The sequence below is a fragment of the Palaemon carinicauda genome, chromosome 17, assembly GCF_036898095.1.
Source record: "Palaemon carinicauda isolate YSFRI2023 chromosome 17, ASM3689809v2, whole genome shotgun sequence".
In the NCBI taxonomy this organism is placed as follows: Eukaryota; Metazoa; Arthropoda; class Malacostraca; order Decapoda; family Palaemonidae; genus Palaemon; species Palaemon carinicauda.
In genome coordinates this window covers 106,424,921-106,445,625 of record NC_090741.1, presented here as the reverse complement: position 1 = coordinate 106,445,625, position 20,705 = coordinate 106,424,921, and the positions used below count along the sequence as shown (strand labels likewise).

At 42.9% G+C, this 20,705-nt stretch overlaps 1 protein-coding gene across 1 annotated transcript in view; it reads right to left on the bottom strand.

Annotated features, from left to right (window-relative positions):
• The window catches only part of HERC2 (E3 ubiquitin-protein ligase HERC2), a 496,511-nt gene that overhangs the window by 442,038 nt on the left and 33,768 nt on the right, over positions 1-20,705 (bottom strand). Inside the window, exon 3 of the mRNA XM_068391274.1 lies at positions 7,982-8,309. Coding sequence (XP_068247375.1) covers positions 7,982-8,309 — 328 coding nt within the window. The remainder of the gene's footprint in view (positions 1-7,981; positions 8,310-20,705) is intronic.

The window sequence follows — 20,705 nt, the reverse complement described above, 5'->3', positions numbered from 1 at the left end:
CGGGCCATGCCATTCGGCCTCAATGTGGCCCCGCGGATCTTCACAAAACTGGCGGATGCCATAGTACAACAGCTCCGCCTAAGAAACGTCCAGGTGATGGCCTACCTCGACGACTGGCTAGTATGGGCTCCATCGCCCGAAGAGTGTGCAAAGTCTTGCAACGAAGTTACCCAGTACCTAGAACACCTGGGATTCAAGATCAACGAGAAGAAATCTCGCCTCTCTCCAGCTCAGAAGTTTCAGTGGTTGGGAATCCACTGGAATCTTCAGTCACACCGCCTTTCCATCCCCCAGAAGAAAAGGAAGGAAATAGCAGGGTCTGTCAAGCGACTACTGAAATCCAAACGCATTTCAAGACGACAGCAGGAACGAGTTCTAGGCTCTCTACAATTCGCCTCAGTGACAAACCCAGTGCTTCGTGCACAGCTAAAGGATGCCGCGGGAGTCTGGAGACGCTCGGCATCCATCGCTCGAAGAGACCTCAAGAGACGGCTTCCAAACAGACTTCGACGCCTCCTAAAGCCGTGGTCGGAAGCAAAGGCCCTGAAAAGGTCCATTCCTCTCCAACACCCTCCTCCATCACTCAACATCCACACGGATGCCTCACTGGAAGGCTGGGGAGGTCACTCCCACCTGAAACAGGCTCAAGGGACCTGGTCTCCACTATTCAAGACGTTCCACATAAACATCTTGGAGGCCATGGCGGTCCTTCTAACTCTGAAGAAGTTATCCCCGCCGCCCTCGATCCACATCCGTCTAACCCTAGACAACTCGGTGGTAGTTCGTTGTCTCAATCGCCAAGGCTCAAGATCGCCCCAGATAAATCAGGTGCTTCTCCCAATCTTCCGTCTGGCGGAGAAGAAGAAGTGGCACCTGTCTGCAGTTCACCTACAAGGATTCCGCAATGTGACAGCGGATGCTCTATCTCGGACAAACCCGATAGAGTCGGAATGGTCTCTAGACGCAAGATCGTTCTCCTTCATCTCTCACCAAGTCCCAGAACTTCAGATAGATCTCTTTGCAACGAGCGACAACAATCAACTTCCTCTGTACGTAGCCCCGTACGAGGACCCCAAAGCAGAAGCGGTGGACGCCATGTCACTGGACTGGAACAGATGGTCCAAGATATACCTGTTCCCTCCCACCAACCTTCTGTTGAAAGTCCTCTCCAAACTGAGAACCTTCAAAGGGACAGCGGCCCTAGTGGCTCCCAAGTGGCCCCGGAGCAACTGGTACCCCCTGGTCCTGGAGCTGCAGCCCAAGCTGATCCCTCTCCCGGGCCCAGTTCTCTCTCAACAAGTACAGAAGTCGACTGTCTTCGCTTCATCATCGAAAATCAAGGACCTTCATCTCATGATTTTCTCTCCCTTGCCGCAAAGAAGAGGTTTGGGATCTCGAAGAAAAGTCTAGACTTCCTAGAGGAATACAAGACCGAATCCACGAGACGGCAATATGAATCATCCTGGAGGAAATGGGTCTCCTTTGTCAAAGCAAAAAATCCTAAAGAAATCACCATTGATTTCTGTATGTCCTTCTTCATTCACCTTCATGGACAAGGATTAGCAGCCAATACGATTTCAACCTGCAAATCGGCCTTGACTAGACCAATTCTATATGCTTTCCAAATTGATCTGTCCAACGACATCTTTAACAAATTACCAAAAGCATGTGCTCGCCTACGCCCAGCACCCCCTCCGAAACCGATCTCCTGGTCTCTAGACAAAGTACTCCATTTCGCCTCCAACTTGGACAACGATTCATGCCCCCTCAAGGATCTGACTCAGAAAGTTATATTTTTATTTGCTCTCGCTTCGGGAGCTCGAGTCAGCGAAATAGTGGCATTATCGAGAGAAGAGGGACACATCCTGTTTGCCGATTCAGGAGAAGTGACCCTCTCCCCTGATCCGACGTTTCTCGCTAAAAACGAATTACCCACCAAAAGATGGGGCCCTTGGAGAATATGCCCCCTGAAGGAGGATGTCTCTCTATGTCCAGTAGAGAGTCTCAAGGTCTATCTTCGCAGAACTTCGAACTTTGGTGGAGGCCAACTCTTCAAAGGAGAAACATCGGGCAGCGACCTGTCACTGAAACAATTAAGAGCGAAAATCACCTACTTCATTCGCAGAGCGGATCCGAACAGTACACCCGCTGGTCATGATCCTAGAAAAGTGGCATCATCTCTGAACTTCTTTCAGAGCATGGACTTTGAAAGCCTTAAAAATTTTACGGGCTGGAAGTCCTCGCGTGTTTTCTTTAAACATTATGCGAAACAAGTGCACGAAGTCAAACATTTTGTGGTAGCCGCAGGTAGTGTTATGAAACCTGCACCTAACTCTGCGTAGAACAGTGAGTTACTTGGGACTCTAACTCTTCGGGTGCCTATGTTGACCCTCGAGCGATTCATAGTGATGTCTAAAAACACTTAGTGCTTTTATAACTGTTCTTATCCCAGGTGAAATGTCATAGTGTCACACAAGTGCCGCATGCCTTGAGCATGATGTGTTGTTTAAAGACTTGCGTTCCTCGAGAACGAGTACCTACTAATCCTGAAATTCCTTCTCAGATTCAAGAGCAAGCCTTTATTTCTATGTACATTATTATTACTGTAAATGAACTTTACTTTTGCTGTAAATTATTTAATTTCTGCATTGTGAAATAAAATTTCTATTTTATTACTTATGCGTCTCTTTCAGCTCCTACCTACTATGAAATACATACTGTCATAGTTTTATTTATTCCTCCTCTCTTATGGTCATGAAGAATTTAAGATGTCTAATCCTAAATTATATTCACCCTGTCTCAGTAAGGTTCCTACACGAATACTTACCTCTGATAACCAAGAGATGAACTCTATACACAGTGCCCAACCACCACTGGCCTAATTCAGAATGTTCCTATACAAATATCAAACATTCTGCTTCATCTCTAAGTTCTTCAAAGTTCTTCTGTCAGGATGAATAGCCCTTCAATACCACTTTGACGTCGGCATAGCCCATGGGAACTTCCTACCAATGGGGGGCAGGATACTTCGTTCCTATGGTTCTTTACCTAAGATTACTTTGCTGTTTTGTCAATGCCTAGGCACTTAACACTGGGGGAAAATCTACCACGATACATTGATTCTCTGGTACTCTTCCATCAGGACGCCATGGCTTGAGCCCAAAAAACGGATTTTGAGCGAAGCGAAAAATCTATTTTTGGGTGAGATAGCCATGGCGTCCTGATGGACCCTCCCTACTACTTCGTCCAGTTTTGTTCCCACCCTACACAATTGTATCATGGTGATGGGCAGCAACTGGCGTCAGGATAAAGACGGGCGTGACGTCATTAGAGCAATGGCGTCCGTTTGTTTACGTCTCGAGTATCAGTAGTAGCCACGAGTGAGATTAGCTGTGGAACGGCTCCCAGCTATTCTCAGCCCTTACACACCGAAGCATTAACTCTGTTCGGGGTGGAGATAGCTATGTGGCACGTTCAGACATGCGTGTCCCCTGTTGTATTACGATGTCTTAAAGGGAAACCTTTGAGATACTCGCTCCAGAAGTTAGAATTCTGTGATAACCTGTGGTTAAATTCTCTGGGAATATCTTAGTAGTCTTATACCCAAGGAAGCTACCAAACAGGAACCTTCCATCAGGACGCCATGGCTATCTCACCCAAAAATAGATTTTTCGCTTCGCTCAAAATCCGTTTTTTAACTATTGCTAGATACTGTATCAAACCTTGAAAACCCTTTTTTGTTTTTTGTATCTATAGGAAATAATTCTACATCATTCGGAAAAATACTGAAAACAGTAAGCTATGCATAGTACAGTAGTAAATACTACAGTCATAGAAAATTATCAAAACTTTAACAACTTTTTATTGTTTTATTTATCCATAAAAGAAATTTTGTACAGTATTTTATAAAAAAATCTATAAGAAGGATTTCTTACAGTATTGTTAAGATAAAAGCTACAGTATATATATATATATATATATATATATATATATATATATATATATATATATATATATATAAAATGTTTTATATATATATATATATATATATAATATATACATACATACATACACACACACAGTGTATATACAGTATATATATAGCTAGAAAGCTAGAAATGGAGTGAAAAAAAAATTGACGGGTAGGTTGCTGTTTGCCGCCATGATGTGTTTCGAAATATACGAATTTCCAATTACACGAGGCCTTTCATCGACCAAATTCTCGCATAATTCGGGACCCTACTGTATATTTTTTACTTTACCTTATTTTTGATGAGATTTGATGTTTATGTCTGTCACATTACGTGCCTTAATATAGTAATCTCCAGTTATACTTAAGTTCTTTGATTTAACCTGTTGCTTTGTGGGCTTGGAAGGCATTCTCTGGTACATTTTCACCGGGCGTCACAGGTCGACCCAGAAAAGGGATTTTGACGAAGGAAAAATCTATTTCTGGGGAGATACCTGTGACGCCCGGTGAAACCCTTCCCTGGTTATTTCCCCGACCCTTTTCCTTTCCAAGCCTTCTCTTGTAGAAGGATGTGTAGAGGGCACTCGAGGCAGGCATCGCTGAGTGGATCAGGCGAGTTCGGTTGGTGCCGTTAGGGCGGCTCCCCCTTTTGAGGAAGGATTGATCTAAATGGAAGACGACCTGTGAATAGTGGTTTTCACACGCCCTTTCTTTATACACGACGCCCTTAGGGTGCTCGCGCGAGGGTAGTAACCTCTGCATTCCATGCTTTAACTTTCTCTGGTATATTTGGAAGTATTTATATCAGAAAAGAGATAAGAAGGACCCTTTTCACCGGGCGTCACAGGTATCTCCCCAGAAATAGGTTTTTCCTTCGTCAAAATCCCTTCATTTTACAGTATAGGAGAGTTTAATAGAGAACATCTTCTAGCTTCTCTATGCCTTCAGGGATCTATTGCTAGGCAATAATAATCCTCATTCTCTTTGAGTTATGCATCGGGATAAGTGTGATCTGAAAAACTGTTGAGAAAAATGTAGTTCCCTCTCAGTTCCTCTTATTAAGGATTATCTTCAGATAGTAGCTGTTCAGGTAAAAGATCAAGTAGTTCAAATATATTTTAATTCAGAGGAAAAGCCTGTGATGACAAGACAATTTGATTACTCTGGAAGTGAAGTTGCTGGTACCACGCTGGGTATTACCAAGCTTGTGGGAATTGATAGTAAGCTTTATCCAAATTTTACAATGTTCGTGCAATCAAAAAAGACCAACAAGCCGTTGGGTAAAGACGGCGATCCTAGCTCAACTTGCTTTGTTTCAAATCCTAGGCTAATTCCTCAAGTTGTGTCAAGTGGTTTGGTATACCAGCCAGTAAGGGTTCTCTTGGTACACAAAGCATTATAGAGACTATAGCCTCTTTACAATCCTTGCTCTCTCAAATTACTATTGTAAAATCCAATTAACTCTGTATGACCATCACACTCCAAGGAGGCAGACTGGGCTAGCAGTCTGGATCCTAATATCCCTCCACCTGCTGAAGTATACTCATCAGTAACCTTTGTATACATTTACTAATAATGCATCATATTGGACAGTTCCTGTGGAATATGAGTGGTACATATTAGATTCTTGTTGAAAAGCTTCAGTGAAACTTGAGAAACAGTTACATCCTGTTTCAGAAGGGAATGGGGATCACCTTTGTGCCGGCCCAACTACTATAGCACATCTCAAATTTTACCTATTGGTCTTTAATGTAGGTGCTAGAACCTCTACTGCCAAAACTAGTCCCTTGCCTAGCACAGAAACAAAGGGTAGTAAACAAACAGGAAGGCTTGATGATTCAGTTTGGAAGATGCTACAGAGCTCAACCTTGATGATGAGGAGGAAACAGAAGAGACTGACTGCAGTAAGACATCTCCATTTCTGTCTTTGAGAAAACTTAATGCAGAATTAAATCCGAATAGATGGGTTCAGGTAAGTGCTGATAATTCTCATTCAAATTCTGATGCTTCTATGGCAATCTATACTCCAAAATTTTCTATTTTCAAAGATTGTAAAGCAATTATTGGAACCTGATAGAAAATTTTTCACCAGCCCATTCAATTAAATCTGTACCTTTAAGGTTAATGACCACTGGCAAAATGAATCTATGAATAAAAATATGTGAAATTAAAAAATCAAATGAAAAGCAACTCCACAATATTTCAGAGGCTGACCAATCTTAGACCAGCATTTCCTTTCTTGATATAAATCACCCCAATGTAGAGCATAGCCATTACACCTTTTGGTTTAGGAAGAACAGATACCCCAAACAACCTAAGCCACTGTGCTGAAGAGGATACCAAATGGTTTTTCTCAATTTTCAATTGTATAGGACCATATATGAGATGCTGGTTACGGTGTGTCTTACTTGGCGCACTAAAGGAGACACTAAAGGTTCTTTGCAACACCCATTCAGTTTCTGGCTACATTGATTTTTACCATTTACTTTTCATCACTTCCTTTTACAGGCTCCTACCAAGTTGTCAAAACTTCAACCTTAATTTGTTCCTATTTTTACATCCCTTTCATAATCAAATCCTTCTAGGAACTCTTACAAATCAAAATGGGACTCAGTGGTCTCACTAATTTACATAAGTAAGAAATCCATGTCATTCTCAAAATAAAAAAGATGATCTAAATTTACCAAATATTCATAATAAAGTACTTAGGGTTCTTGACCCTCTTAGATGGCTCATCCATTATTGCGGTTAACCAATCTAAATTAGCCATCAATGTTCTTATAATATCTTTATCTTAGGCACTGAGCTAGTTTGTGTAAGAAATCACAAGGTGGGAGGCTGAATCAATTAAAGTAAAGGAAGAATTTGGAATTTCAGAGAAGTCCACCATTGGGGAGCCCATAGTAATCCTATAGAGCATGCACAAGAACTTGAAGCAGAGGGATTCAGATGGAAATTTCCAAGATAGAAGAGAGAAGGGAGAAGTTATCTGATATTTAACCCAACTATGGGGATACAAGATAATAATATAGACTAAATTTAACAGCTTTCCTTAGTTCTCCTTGGATACCACACTTTTAAAAGTGCTAAAATGTTTAGAAATAGCTATATGATAGGTGAATTACTATAAAATTTACCTTATCATGAGAGGAAATTAATATGACTGATGGAAAAAAACAGATAAGTTCATAACCAATAAACATATACCGAGTATTCAACCAAAACACTTATAATAAAATTTTGAAATGACCTGTGGCATTAACTAGTGGCTTAACAAATGAAATTTTGCAATTGACAGCACAATGTTAATGCCTAACCATAGAATTTCTGGTTAAAAAATTATTTTTCTTTCGATAATATCTTACTGATACAGTATAGTCCTATGCACTCAAGTTTGTGTAATGTCTTATAAATCAATTATACTTCTCATTAACAAAAGTGCAACCTCTATTTTACACATGGCTAAACATGAAGTTACATTAAATAAAATAAGGGCACTGAAAATTCTAAAATTGCTCTCGCTTTACAGTTTTTTAGGCTATTATACACTAGTAATAGAAAGTTAATAAAATAAAATATTTTGCTCCTAAAACTTGTTTTATCAGAAACGTGCTATTTATGAACTGGTTTGTACATAAGTTCTTCCAAGTGTTTAAAATGAAAATACAAGAAGAAAGTTTATATCACAAATTTTAAGTACCAAAGAACAACTGTATTATATTTGGACTTTAGTTTTCTAAAGTCACAGGGAATCTACAATATTTGAAAGCTTACCTATTGCTCCTTTGTTTTTAATTTTCAAATTCAATCACCTTCAGTGCAAAGATACTGAAGAAACTAAGAGAATTCTTTAAGCAAGTAAAAACATTAACAATGATGATGATTATAAATCTTTTGTCATAGTGATATAACCTTTAAGTCATGATGATGTAAACTGTCATTTAAATGTCAAATTAAAACTCCAAATAATAAAGCTAGAAAAAAAGAACTATCTAAATCAAGAATGTCTACCTGTGTGCCACCATAAATCTTTGTTGCAAGCGGCTAGATGACAACGTGGTAGACGACGCCTCCAAAGACATGTGCCTCTGTTCTTTGACCAATGCTCCAAGGCACTTCCTGAGATCATTTGCTTGTGGCTGTGGTCCCCAAGTCCAACCGTCTAAGAGAGACTGTGAGGATGGACATGTACCCTGACCGCTTTCCATTTCCCGCTCAGCTTCCTCTCGATCCAACTTCTGACATGGTCCGCAATTACAGCCACTCTGAGGCCCGCAAATTCCATCACAACAAGGACATGTCAGAACTCTCATACCACAATAGTAATGTCCACTCTCACCTGAAACATATAATACCTAGGTCAATTTACATACAGCAAAGTAAAAGTAGATTAAACCTCAAGGGTACCAAAGCATGCATTAATAAACATAATCTCTTGGTAAAAACAAAGCCGTAAAGTCATGAAACAAAATGTATTCACTACCTATCTCTAGCAGCTTCACCAACTCAAAAGGGAACATATAATTTATAAGGATCAAATACAATAGCAGCTCATTGCTAAGAAAGAATAAAAAGTGCAGTCAGTACCTATAAAATAACTACTGTATATTTAATTCAATGCTGCCATTAAAATGAAATAAATTATCCACTAAAGAAGCAGATATAGATCACTGTTCTATATAAATGAAAAAATTAAGCACTCAGGACATAAGTTTATACTCTAGACAGGAACAAAACACCAATAGAAATTTAAACCTGAGAGAAAAAATAAGACATGAAAAGTTTGGAAGCAATTTGTATTTTTCTTATGATACAAACCTTAGCTATCTATAGGGGTATTACTTTTGGCAAAGCTGAAAGGACGAGCCATAAAAATTTAGCCAGGGTTTAACTACCCATCCCGCTAGTTAGCAAGGGGGGGGGGGTAGTTGGCTACTCCTCCCACTTACACATCTGTGAATGTGCTTCACTTTACTTGGAGGTAGGACTTTGCTGGGGGACAGAGTTGGCGGGCAACTACGTATAAAAAGCTAAGGTTTGTATCGTGAGGTTTTTATCGTTAGGAAAAATACAAATTACTGTACTTCCAAATTTGTCATTCTTCCGTAACTGGAATACAAAGCAATACTATTTATAGGAGGGTGGACTTCCCTGCCAATCTGGCTTTTGACCTTACCCAGGGTACTCCCTATTGTGCAGGATAGTGCACACATAATGAGACCTTAACACCTCGCTACACCTGCTAAGCATGGTCTGCAGCCTACGAAAGCTGAGTGATGACATACAGTACATACTAACAATGTGACTGCCAAGGTAAAAATTATTCCAAGTCATGTAGGAAATAATCGAGGAGACCGAGAAATTCCCAATACTACCTAGCCAGGGTATGAGGACACAACAGTATTGGGACAGTACTAGGTTACACAAGGAAGCAATGGTTTACCTTCACAGGTTTGAGGTCAGCTTGTGCAGAGGAACCGGGATGCTAATTTACCCAAGGGAAGAAAGAATGAAGAATGGAAATGAGCCAGACATTCCTTCTCATTCATTCAGACTAAGACCCAGGTAACCAATGCCCTCAACCTTCTGCTACTTGTCCAATAAGGAGCTTGAAGTACTAAACCAGCTGTTGTGCAGTCAACACAGGACCGACAGAGAACGTATCGAGGTTCCTGTGGGTCCCGTCTTGCAGGTATTGGGCAGTGAAATTAGTTTGGCGTTTTTACACGTCCGCTTGTAATACCCAAGTCACAGAGTAGTTATTTTCAAAGGCCAGAGACGTAGCTATGCCCGACATCGTGGGCTCTGAGACGACATGATGGAGGAGGATCAGAATTCAGAGCAAGGTCAACGACTCTACAAATCCATGCGGAGACTGTGTTTTTAGTATTCCTTCACTTGTTTCTGCCTGTGCTGACGAAAAGTGAGGGGACTCATGGCCGAGCTGCTGCTGTTCTCTTGAGGTAGTGCCTCAAACACCTTACTGGGCATAGTAACAGATGATCTGGGTCATCAGTTACAGAGCAGAGACTCGTTATCTGAAAGGAGTCGAATCTACGATCCGAAACTGCCTCAGGGACGAAGCTGAAGCTTACCTCTCCTTATCCCCTTGAATGGGCGACATCATATGAGAGACCATGAAGTTCGCTTACTTGTTTGGCCGAGGACAAGGCGACCAGGAACATCGTCTTCCAAGTTAGGTGGCGATCTGTTGCCTGGCGTAATGGTTCATACGGAGGTCCTTTTTTGAGACCAAAGAACTCAAATCAAGTTCCATGGGGGAGGACTCCATTCCGACTGAGGACAGGTAAGCTCATAACTCCATGAGGAAGGAAAGTTCTAGCAATGAGGAAATGTCCATTCCTTTCAGTTTAAAGGCAAGATTCAAGGCTGGGCGATAGCCTTTAATCGCTGAAACTGAAAGATGCATTTCTTCCTGCAAATACACGAGGAACTTCGCTATTGCTGGATTAGTGGCATCAAGTGGATTGAGACCCCTTCCACGACACCAACCACAAAAGACGTTCCCCTTCGCCTGGTACACTGAAGCTGATGATTTTCCCAGATATCCAGATATCCTCTTCACAACTTGTTGCAAAAATCCTCTCTGAGTGAGGAGATGCTGGATAGTCGCCAGGCATGAAGACGTAGCAAAGCTACTACCTTGTGGTAAATGAATATTAACATGAGGTTGTTTGAGTAGATTGTGTCGAGGAGGAAGTTCTCTTGGCAACTCCGTCAGGAGCAGCAGCAGGTCTGAGAACCATTCTGCATGATGCCATAGCGGAGCTATGAAGGTCATCAAAAGATTGACAGGTGTTCTGGTCTTGTTGAGTACTCTTCTTATCAGACAGAATGGTGGGAATGCGTATGGGACTGGGGAGCAGGACAACGGAGCTTGAAGTTCATGGCAATTGCGAGCATATCCACAGTCGGCAAACCACACAAAATCCGGACTTTGGTGGCTACTAGATGATCCAAAGAACATTTGAAACCCACTATCTGCAATGGCCTGCTCAGATGGTCAGCAAGCACACTCATCTTGCCGGGAATGAAGCCAGCTAATAATGAGACCAAGTGGACTTCTGCCCATCTCAGTATCTCTACTGCTAGATGGGATAAGGGCTGTGAAAAGGTACCTCCTTGTTTTTTATGTAAGCCACTACCGTGGTGTTGTTGCTCATCACCACCAACGAGTGACCCGTCAGGAACTGCTGGAAGTTTAAAAGGGCCGGATATGCGGCCTTCATGTCTAGGATATTTATGTGAAGGTACTTTTCGGACTCTAACCAAAGGCCTGAGGCCGTGTGGTGCAGCACGTGGGCCCCCACCCTTCTTTTGATGCGTCCGAGAACAGCAACAAATCGGGTGGAAGGATGAAAAGATCAACACCCTCCAGCAGATTCTCGTTTTCCAGCCACCATTAGGTCCGTCCTTTCCTTTGGTCCCATGAGGATCAGAGTGTCCGGAGAATCAAAGGCCTGATTCCAATTGGACTTCAGGTGCCACTGGATAGATCGAATCCAGAGGCGACCGTTGGGAACTAGACAGGCTAAGGATGATAAATGTTAGAAGAGACATAGCCACTTCGGGGGTGGGAGTTCTTCTCGTCTGAGAAAGGGTCGTGAGATCTTCCTCAGCCTCGTTATCCTATCGTCTGATAAGAAGGCTTTCAGTAGTTTGGTGTCTAATATCATGCCCATGTATACCAGTCTTTGAGTGGGAAGCAGGGATGACTTCTCAAGGTTTACCATGATCCCCAGATCTTGGCAAAGCCTCAGAAATTTGTCTCGGTGCTAAAGAAGGTTTGCCACCGAGTCTGTTAGGATCAGCCAATCATCCCGGTAACGAGGAAGACAGATGCCGAGCCTGTGTGCCCAGAATAACATTAGGGTGAACAATTAGTGAAGACCTGAGGTGCCATGGAAACATCGAAGCTCAGCACCTTGAACTGGTATATTTTGTTGTCGATGTTGAATCTTAGATACTTCCTTGAAGATGGATGGACTGGGATCTGGAAGTATGTGTTCTTTAGATCCAATGTACACATATAGTCCTGTGGCCTTACCACCTGTCTGACCATGCCTGACATCTCCATGCTAAACGAAGTTTGTTCGACAAACTTGTTCAGAGCAGAGAGGTCGATGACTGTTCTCCAACCTCCAAACGCTTTTTTTACAAGAAATAGTAGACTGAAGAAGACTGGGGACCCGTCAAGGACCTCCTGTAGAGTACCCTTCTCCAACACGGTCTGGGTTTCAGCCCAAAAGGGACTGCCCCTTTGCTGATCCCATCACAAAGGACTTCACAAGCACTGGATTCTTGGTCGGTGGAGGGAGAGATGAGATGACGCAATACCCTGAACGAATCACGGAGACCGTCTAAGGTTTGGCCCTGAGCTATATCCACCTCAACAAGCAGCTTTGTAGGCATCCCCCTTAAGGTGGACAAGCAGGGGGATCGCCTATCAGGCACTTGCGACTTCTGTCGCCACCTTTCTGATGTTTTCCTCCAAGGTTGGACTTGGTGCCTTTCCAGTCCTTGGCAGGAAAGGGCATTTTAGACACCACCTTTTCTTTTGCTGCCATCTTACTTGTAGAAGCTTTCAGTTGGCTGGTCTTTGGAGGGGCTGGAGGTCTGTAGGACCCCGATGTCGAGGTCCCATGAAGGAGGGAGTCCGTGTTGGACTTCCTCCACCTCTCCGCAGCCTGCTCAACATTCTTTGGCTCGAAGAAGAAGGAGCCCTCCAGGTAGGAGGTCCGGAGCCTAGTGATCTCGGCATTAGGAATCTGTTGGTGGAATCTCCCAGCCACCACATCCCTTCACTTCAAGATGGTATTGGTCCACAGGTTCACCAACTGGTGGGCCAGAAACTCTATGGTTACGGTGCTGGAGAGAAGGAAGGTTTCCAGAGCCTTCCTGATACTTTCCTTAGAAAAATCTTCAGTCCGTACCAGGATTCCCACAGATCCCAACCCAAGACCCAGCCATGAAGTCGCTTGTATGGCGTACTTTGCGACCTTCTCTGGGTTCACAATCTCCAATGCCGAGAACGTGACATGACGCGGAGAGAGCCTCTCTAGAGAGACTCCTTTGGTCTGCTCTTCAAGAGAGTGATGGAGAGACAGGGTCGAGCATGGTTCGTCCAAATCCTCATAGTACCTCCTCTGGTTGACACCTGATAGTGGGAGGAGTTAGGCGGACGAGCCTGAACGGTATGACACACAGAGTAGTCTGCAAGCTATGAGGCGATCTTACGCCGAGCACCCCTCAGCCCCAGGACCAGGGTAGAGCTGCACTGGACTTTGGAGGCTTTCGGGTGCCTAAGATATGGTCCAGGACCATGTCCTTGCCTTCTTGAGGGGCCGTCTCTGGATCTGGTAACTCGTTAACGACACTCATGGTGGTCAGAACCTGCCAAAAGGCATGTTCTGACTCCCTCTGGTCACCGTCTGATGCTGGGCTGGCAACGTTATAGTCCTCATCTACCGCCGAGATCTCGTCTCGGGGTGGGTCAAGGTCGAAAACAGGAAGGCTGCCTCGGCTCCTGACCCATCCTCTGCGGGTCTCTGAGTCCTGGAAGAGGACCTTGGCACTGTCTTGGAATCCTTTGATCTCATTTTGGAGGGAAACAGGGTCTCCAAAATCAAAGGTCTCGATGTGACGACCTTCTTGGCAGGGAGAGAACTCGGAACCTCTACAGGATCCAATGGCAACACGGAGTCCTCTCCACGGGCTCTTTCCATCAGCGACGGGAGGGAAGAGTCCGAAACTTACTCTTCCCTATGAAAGCCTCTCAAGTTTTATTCTTCTGTCGGCAGAAATTCAAAACTCGCCACAATCGCACAGATATGGCTGGTATACACTAGCGCCACCACAGAGTTAGGTCGAACCATCCCTCCTAGTATCAGATTTTTTATGCCCATAGGTCTCTAGAGGGGAGGAAGGAGGGATTTTAAGTTATATAACCAGCGGGTAAGTGTGTTCAAAAATTTATTTTATTATGAAAATATCATTTTTAAACATTTAAAAGGCTTACCCGCTGGTTATACATAATAGCTGATTGCCACCCTTGGTGGCGTGTCAGCGACAGCAACATTAATGGAATTTCACTTAAAAGTTTAAAACAAAACTAGCTTAAGGGTTCGTACCTATTAAGGAAGCTGATTTCAATGATTCTCTGCACTATTAAGTCTGCTGTCCTTTGAGAACCAGCGATCCACCCAGGGGGCTGAAGAACTCTAGGAGCTGTCAAACGGTGAATAACCTCTATGCTGACAGGACCTCAACTAATACCCTTGTTCCGGGCACTCTCAAGGAACAAATGACTTACCTGACTAAGTCAAAGATTAGGGAAGATTGTCTAACAATTTCCTCCAATCATACAAATATATACAAGTTCCAAGAGGGGAAAAGGGTACTAGGGATTAAGGGAGTGTAGTGGTAGATCCTTCACCTACTACTGCATTCGTTGCTACGAATGGACCCAAAGTGTAACAGTCCTCATAAAGAGTCTGGACACATTTTAAATAAAGTGATGCAAATACAGATTACTTCTCCAAAACGTTGTATTCATCATACTTTGCAGAGAACGATTTTGTTTAAAAGCCATAGAAGTTGCCACAGCTCTAACTTCATGAGTCTTAACTTTCAGGAGCTTAAGATCTGCCTCACCACAGTGTGTGTGAGCTTCTTTAATTGAAAGTCTATGAAATATGATAAGGTGTTTTTAGACATAGGTAAAGCAGGCTTTTTGACTGTACACCAAAGAGCTTCCGAACTGCCTCTTAAACATTTAGTCCTGTCTAAATAGAACCTTAGTGCTCTAACAGGACAAAGAACCTTTTCCAGCTCCTCACCCACCAAATCAGAGAGGTTAGCAATTTCGAAAGATTTTGGTCATGGGTGAGAAGGACGTTCGTTTTTGGCTAGAAAATCAAGCTGCAGGGAGCATATAGCTTTGCCGTTTCTAAAGCTTTTTTTTTTTTTTTTTTTTTTTTTTTTTTTTTTACTAAAAGAATGAACTTCACTAACCCTTTTAGCTGTTGCTAAGCTTATTAAAAATAAAGTCTTTAAAGTCAGATCATTAAAAGAAGCAAAGTTCAAAGGTTCGAATCTTCTACTCATAAGAAATTTTAAAACCACATCTAAATCCAGGATGGTGAATCCTATTGACACTTCTTAGAGGTTTCAAAGGAACTAAGGAGATCCTGAAGGTCCTTGTTATTTGAGAGGTCTAAATGTCTATGCCTGAAGACCGTTGGAAGCATGCTCCTATACCCTTTGATGGTACCTTCTAGGCTCTAAAAAGAAATCGACAATTTGAGCTATAAAGGTATTGGATGAAGAAACTGAGTTAGTTTAACACCATGCTCTAAAAACTTTCCACTTGGAATGGTACACCCTGAAAGTAGAACTTCTTCTTGCTCTAGCAATAGCCTTGGCTGCTTCCTTCGAAAATCCTCTAGATCTTGCGAGCTTTTCGATAGTCTGAAGGCAGTCAGACGTACAGCTTGGAGGTTTAGATGGTTTCTTGCCAAGGGGGTTGTCAGAGAAGATCTATTCTCAATGGCAAGCTTCTTGGAACATCCACCATCCATTCCAGTACCTCTGTGAACCAACTCCTTGACGGCCAGAAGGGGGCTATTAACATCAATCTGGTTCCCTCGTGAGACACAAACTTTTGTAGTACTTTGTACAGCACTTTGAATGGAGGGAAAGCGTACACATCTAGGTGTGACTAGTGCATCAGGAACGCGTCTATGTGTGACGCTTTGAGATCCGGAACTGGGGAGCAATAATTCTCTAGTCTTCTGGTTTTTGAAGTTGCGAATAGATCTATGAGAAGGCGGCCCCAAATCCGCCAAAGTTTCTTGCATACAACAAATGCAGTGTCCCCTCTGTGGGGAGAACTTGACTCCTCCTGCTGAGGCTGTCTGCCCTCACATTCTTTTCCCTTTGAATGAATCTTGTCAATAGGGATATCTTTCTTTGATGTGCCCAACCGAGAAGAGTTTTTGCTATCTCGTAAAGAGGCCTCGAATGCGTTCCCCCTTGATTCACTATGTAGGCCAAAGCTGTGGTATTGTCTGCATTGATTTGTATTACTTTGTTCATCATTAGCTTCTCGAACTCCTTGAGAGCCAAAAGGACTGCTAACAGCTCCTTTTGATTGATGTGGAGACTTTGCTGTTGTCTTGTCCACAGACCCGAAATCTCTGATTTTCCTAGTGTTGCTCCCCACCCCGAGTCCGAGGCGTCGGAAAACAACACAAGGTCTGGGCCCTTTTGTTCCAAAGAGAGACTTTCCTGGAGCCTGTTTATGTTGTTCCACCAACGAAGGCACTCTTTTATTAGTTCCGTAAGAGGAATACTCTCCTTGTCGAGGCTGTCCTCTTTTCTCCAATGGCAATTGAGATGGAACTGAAGTGATCGTAAATTTAGTTTCCCCAGACATACAAATTGTTCTAGTGAAGAGAGGGTTCCCAGGAGACTCATCCATTCCCTCACTGAACAAAACTCCTTCTTTAGAAAGGCACAAAGCCTTAGGAGAGCTAGCTGTTCTTGCAGGTGATGGAAAAACCTGAAAAGTCAGACTGTGAATCTCCATCCTAAATAAAGGATCTTCTGGGAAGGGATCAATTGAGACTTCTCCGAATTCACCAGAAGTCCTAGCTCCTCTGACAGACTCATTGTCAGACACAAATCCTTCAGACAGCGATTGAGTGAGGGGGCTCTTAGTAGCCAATCGTCCAAGTACAAGGAGGCTCTGATGCCTCTTGAGTGGAGCATGTTTGCCACATTCATTAAGATCTTTGTGAAGACTACAGGGGCGGTGGTGAGGCCGAAGCCTCAGGCCCGAAACAGGAATACTTCTTTCCAGAGGTCTAAGGATAGGACACAACAATATGTCCTAACAGACGCACCCTCTATTTGAGGGGTGTTGCATAGGCCGAAACAAATAACTCAAAACTGGACAACTTCCTCCCATACACGAACCTTCCGGTAGCTTGAAGTTTGGATGGATGAGGAAGTAGAAATAAGCATCCTGGAGAACTAAAGAGATCATCCAGTGGACCTTTTTTACTGCTGCAAGCAAAGTCTTATGAGTCACCATAGAGAGGTTTTGTCCTCTGGATGTAGCTTGAACCGTATGTGACTGACGTTTGACGTCACGAGCTTGTTGCTCGACGTCAAGTTCAGCCTGATGCCTGATGTCACGTTTAGCTTGACGTTCAATGTTGCGCTTAGCTGCCTAGCGATCGTTGCCGCGCTTGGAAGGTAAACGCTCTATGACACGCTTGGCCGTTTGATGCCTGGTATCAAGAAAAGACACTCAATGGGATATAGAAGCCTTATCATGCTGTTCAAAATTAGCTTGCTGGTAGGCCGCCTGTGCGACAACGCGTCCTGAAAAGAATCATGACGAACCCTCGCTTTGCTAACAGCAGGCTGATAAGACTGCATAACAGATGAGAGCCGTTGCTTCATGCCAGCAGCATAGTCCAACTTGGATCAACATTAGGTGACACCGGTGTATAAAACTTTGATTGTGAACTCGCCTTCCTCATAGCTTACATCACGCTCCACATTTCAGCAGACGGTAAAACAGTCTGGCGGAAGCGGTGGTGCCTGTACCGTAACACCAGACTCAGGAACAAGATCCTTATCAGTCTGAACTAAAGCTTTACCAACTTCTGACATCCTGACAGGCCGTATACAGCAAAAAAGGGGGCACTGCCTTCTCTTACAAAAGCCCTAATGCACTTCCTGCTATTGCAACTGAACGTACTGCTGCACCAACATCTGCAGTTAGGTTCTTTATGCTGCCTTGAGGACGCGCTAAAGCACTGCCCTCTCAGCACTGTCCTTTTGACTTTGTAACTTTTCTCAGAATGATTTATTGTTAATTTATTCTCATCACTTATTCATTTTCTTATTTCCTCTCCTTACTGAGCCATCTTTCCCTATTGGAGCCCTTAAGCTTATAGCATCTTGCTTTTTCAACTAGGGTTGTAGCTTGGCTAGTAATAATAATAAAATGATAAACAGAGACTCCTTTGCTGTTTTCCTTAGCAAAAAACTCTGAAGGCAAATAAAATGGAAAATCTTCAGAAAACTCTCATGAGTTTCTGAAAATCACTCCCTTCCTCCTACTAGTCTCTAACCTAGGTAGAGATGTCTTGTTTCCTAGGAGTCAACTTCTTAAGGTTCTGAATTCTGACCTCAATGCTTTAGAGGTTTAATTCTAGCTCTCCCAACCAAGAATTAGTTCAAGCAGGCCTTGGTCTGAGAACATAATATCTTTCTAGTTAATATTTATTTCTTAATATGGCGCCTGGCGTAACAAAGTTTCAACGCCAGACGCTCATGGTCATGTAGACATCAAGTTTTACTTGATGTCATGCAAGCTCTTGACCTCAGCGCCACGTGACTTTCAGAACAATAATTTATTTCCTCACCTCGTTTGCGATTAAACAACGCTCGCGATCCAGACGCTCGCAGCTATGCCGATCGCGTCTATTGGAAGCTAGATGACCAACACTCTGTTGTTGTCACACTCAGCTTGGCGCGAGGCGTCACGTTAAGCTTGGTGCAAGGTGACATGCTCAGCTTAGCGCGAAGCGTCACGTTCACTTTGACTTGGGTATAAAACCAAAAGTATACATGCCCGTAGAGGGAAAACTTACTATTCTGTCAAGGGCTTGAAAGGGAATGCAATAGTCACTGAATCCCATATAAAATGTAACTAAATATTTAATATAAAATATTAACATATTACATGAATAGATATAGGAATAAAGAATATATATCTATATATCTAAACCAACCCTTAATATCAAGGGGTTCCAATATAAGATGAATAGTCACATTTAACAATTGGAACATTAATAAATATACAAAAAAATTTAGTATTCCAAAAACGAACAAGTAAACAACGATACAAAGAATCGTGTGACTATATCGATTGTCATGAATACTACGTCATATAAAAATTAACTGAACGCTAATTCTCTTTAATCTTGGTAAACAGATTAGCTAAAGAAAAAATACTAAAAGGACCAATATAATTGGAAAATGACATTCCTTTTATCTAATATAATTTAAAAATTTAGTTTTTAAAGAAAAATGTACTTTTCATAAATATCGATACAAAGAGTATTACTGTAACGATAGACTGAGGACTGCGTAGCATAAATAAAAATGAATGCTAGATAATCTTTAAAACAGATTGAAGATTCCAAAGAAAGCATACCAAAAGGACAAAAATTTTCTCAAAATAATATAATCCTTTTATTTTATATAACTAAATACTTTATAAGATAGTATTAACTTATCATTCTTTGTAGAAAAAGAAAGAAAATGCAAGTCATACTCAAGCTTACGTCAAATGACTGTGACATCATCGATGAGGTGAGATGTTTACCAATCTCCCTATGCTTTCGTCAGTCAAAAATAGGTTGAAAAATGTTTAATATGACAAATTCGGAGATATTTAGCTATTTACATTGGGTTTACCTTTTAGCGTAGCTGAAATGGCGAGCCATTAGAATTTAACGAGGGTGTATTACCCCCGCGCTAGTTAGCAGGGGGGTAGGGGAGTGGTAGCTAGCTACCCCTCCCCCCCTCACACACCGGTGAACTGCTTCACTTAACTTAGAGGTAGGACTTGTCTTGGGGGACAGGGCTGGCAGGCAAATACACCTGTATGTGTAAATAGCTAAGGTTTGTATGGTTAGGAAAAATACAAATTATCTCCGAATTTGTCATTTGTTCCGTAACCGAAATTCTAACCACGCTATTTACATTGGGAGACTTAGCCCTTAGGAAGGGTGGAAAGTCCCCAGCCATACTGGCTTTGGCTTTACCCGGGGACTCAGAATTCGAGTGAGTCGCACTCGAGAAAAGGAGTCCCTGCACCTCACAAGTTCCTTGCTCCGCAAGGAAACGTGTGGCCTACATAAGCTTGTGTGTGAAGGAAGAAGTGTGACCCGTCCTAGGCAGTTGACCTGGAGTTCCAGAAGGAACTCTGGGTTAGGACGTTCCCAATACCACCTCGTCAGGGTATGGGGGACGCGACAGTATTGACTCAATACTCGGAACACAAGGAAGCATGGTTTACCTGCAGAGGTTTGAGGTCAGCTATGCAGAGACCAGGATGCTGCTTCCCAGTAGAGGGGACGATGAAGAAAGAAGTAAGGGCCAGACATACTTCTTTCGTTCATGCAGACTAAAACCTGATAACAATGCCCTCAATCTTCTGCTACCTGTCCAAAAAGGAGCCTGAGGTTAGACCAGCTGTTGTGTAGCCACCACAGAGCGGTAGAAACGTATCGATACTCCTGTGGGTCACGTCCTGCGAAGGTCATTAGACGCTTCCAGATTCCAGCTTGTAGCATCTGCGTCACAGAGTAGTACTACTTGAAGGCGAGGGACGTTGCGATGTATCCGACATCGTGCTGTAGGGCGACGTGACAGGGGAGGGTCTGGATTCAGGTCGAGATGAATGTCCTTGAGTCCGGGCTGAAGAGGTATACTGGTGACTCTCCTGTGTCTTTCTTGTGCTCCCAACCCGGCTGCACGTGAGGACCAACTGCAGCTGTTCCCAAAGATAACCCCTCGATTCCTTTACTAGCAAGGAGAAGGTTTGGGTCATCTGATACAGAATGGTGACTCGAAATCTTGAAGGAATTGGACCGAAGGGCCGGGACCCCAAGATTCTGAGTCTAGCAAA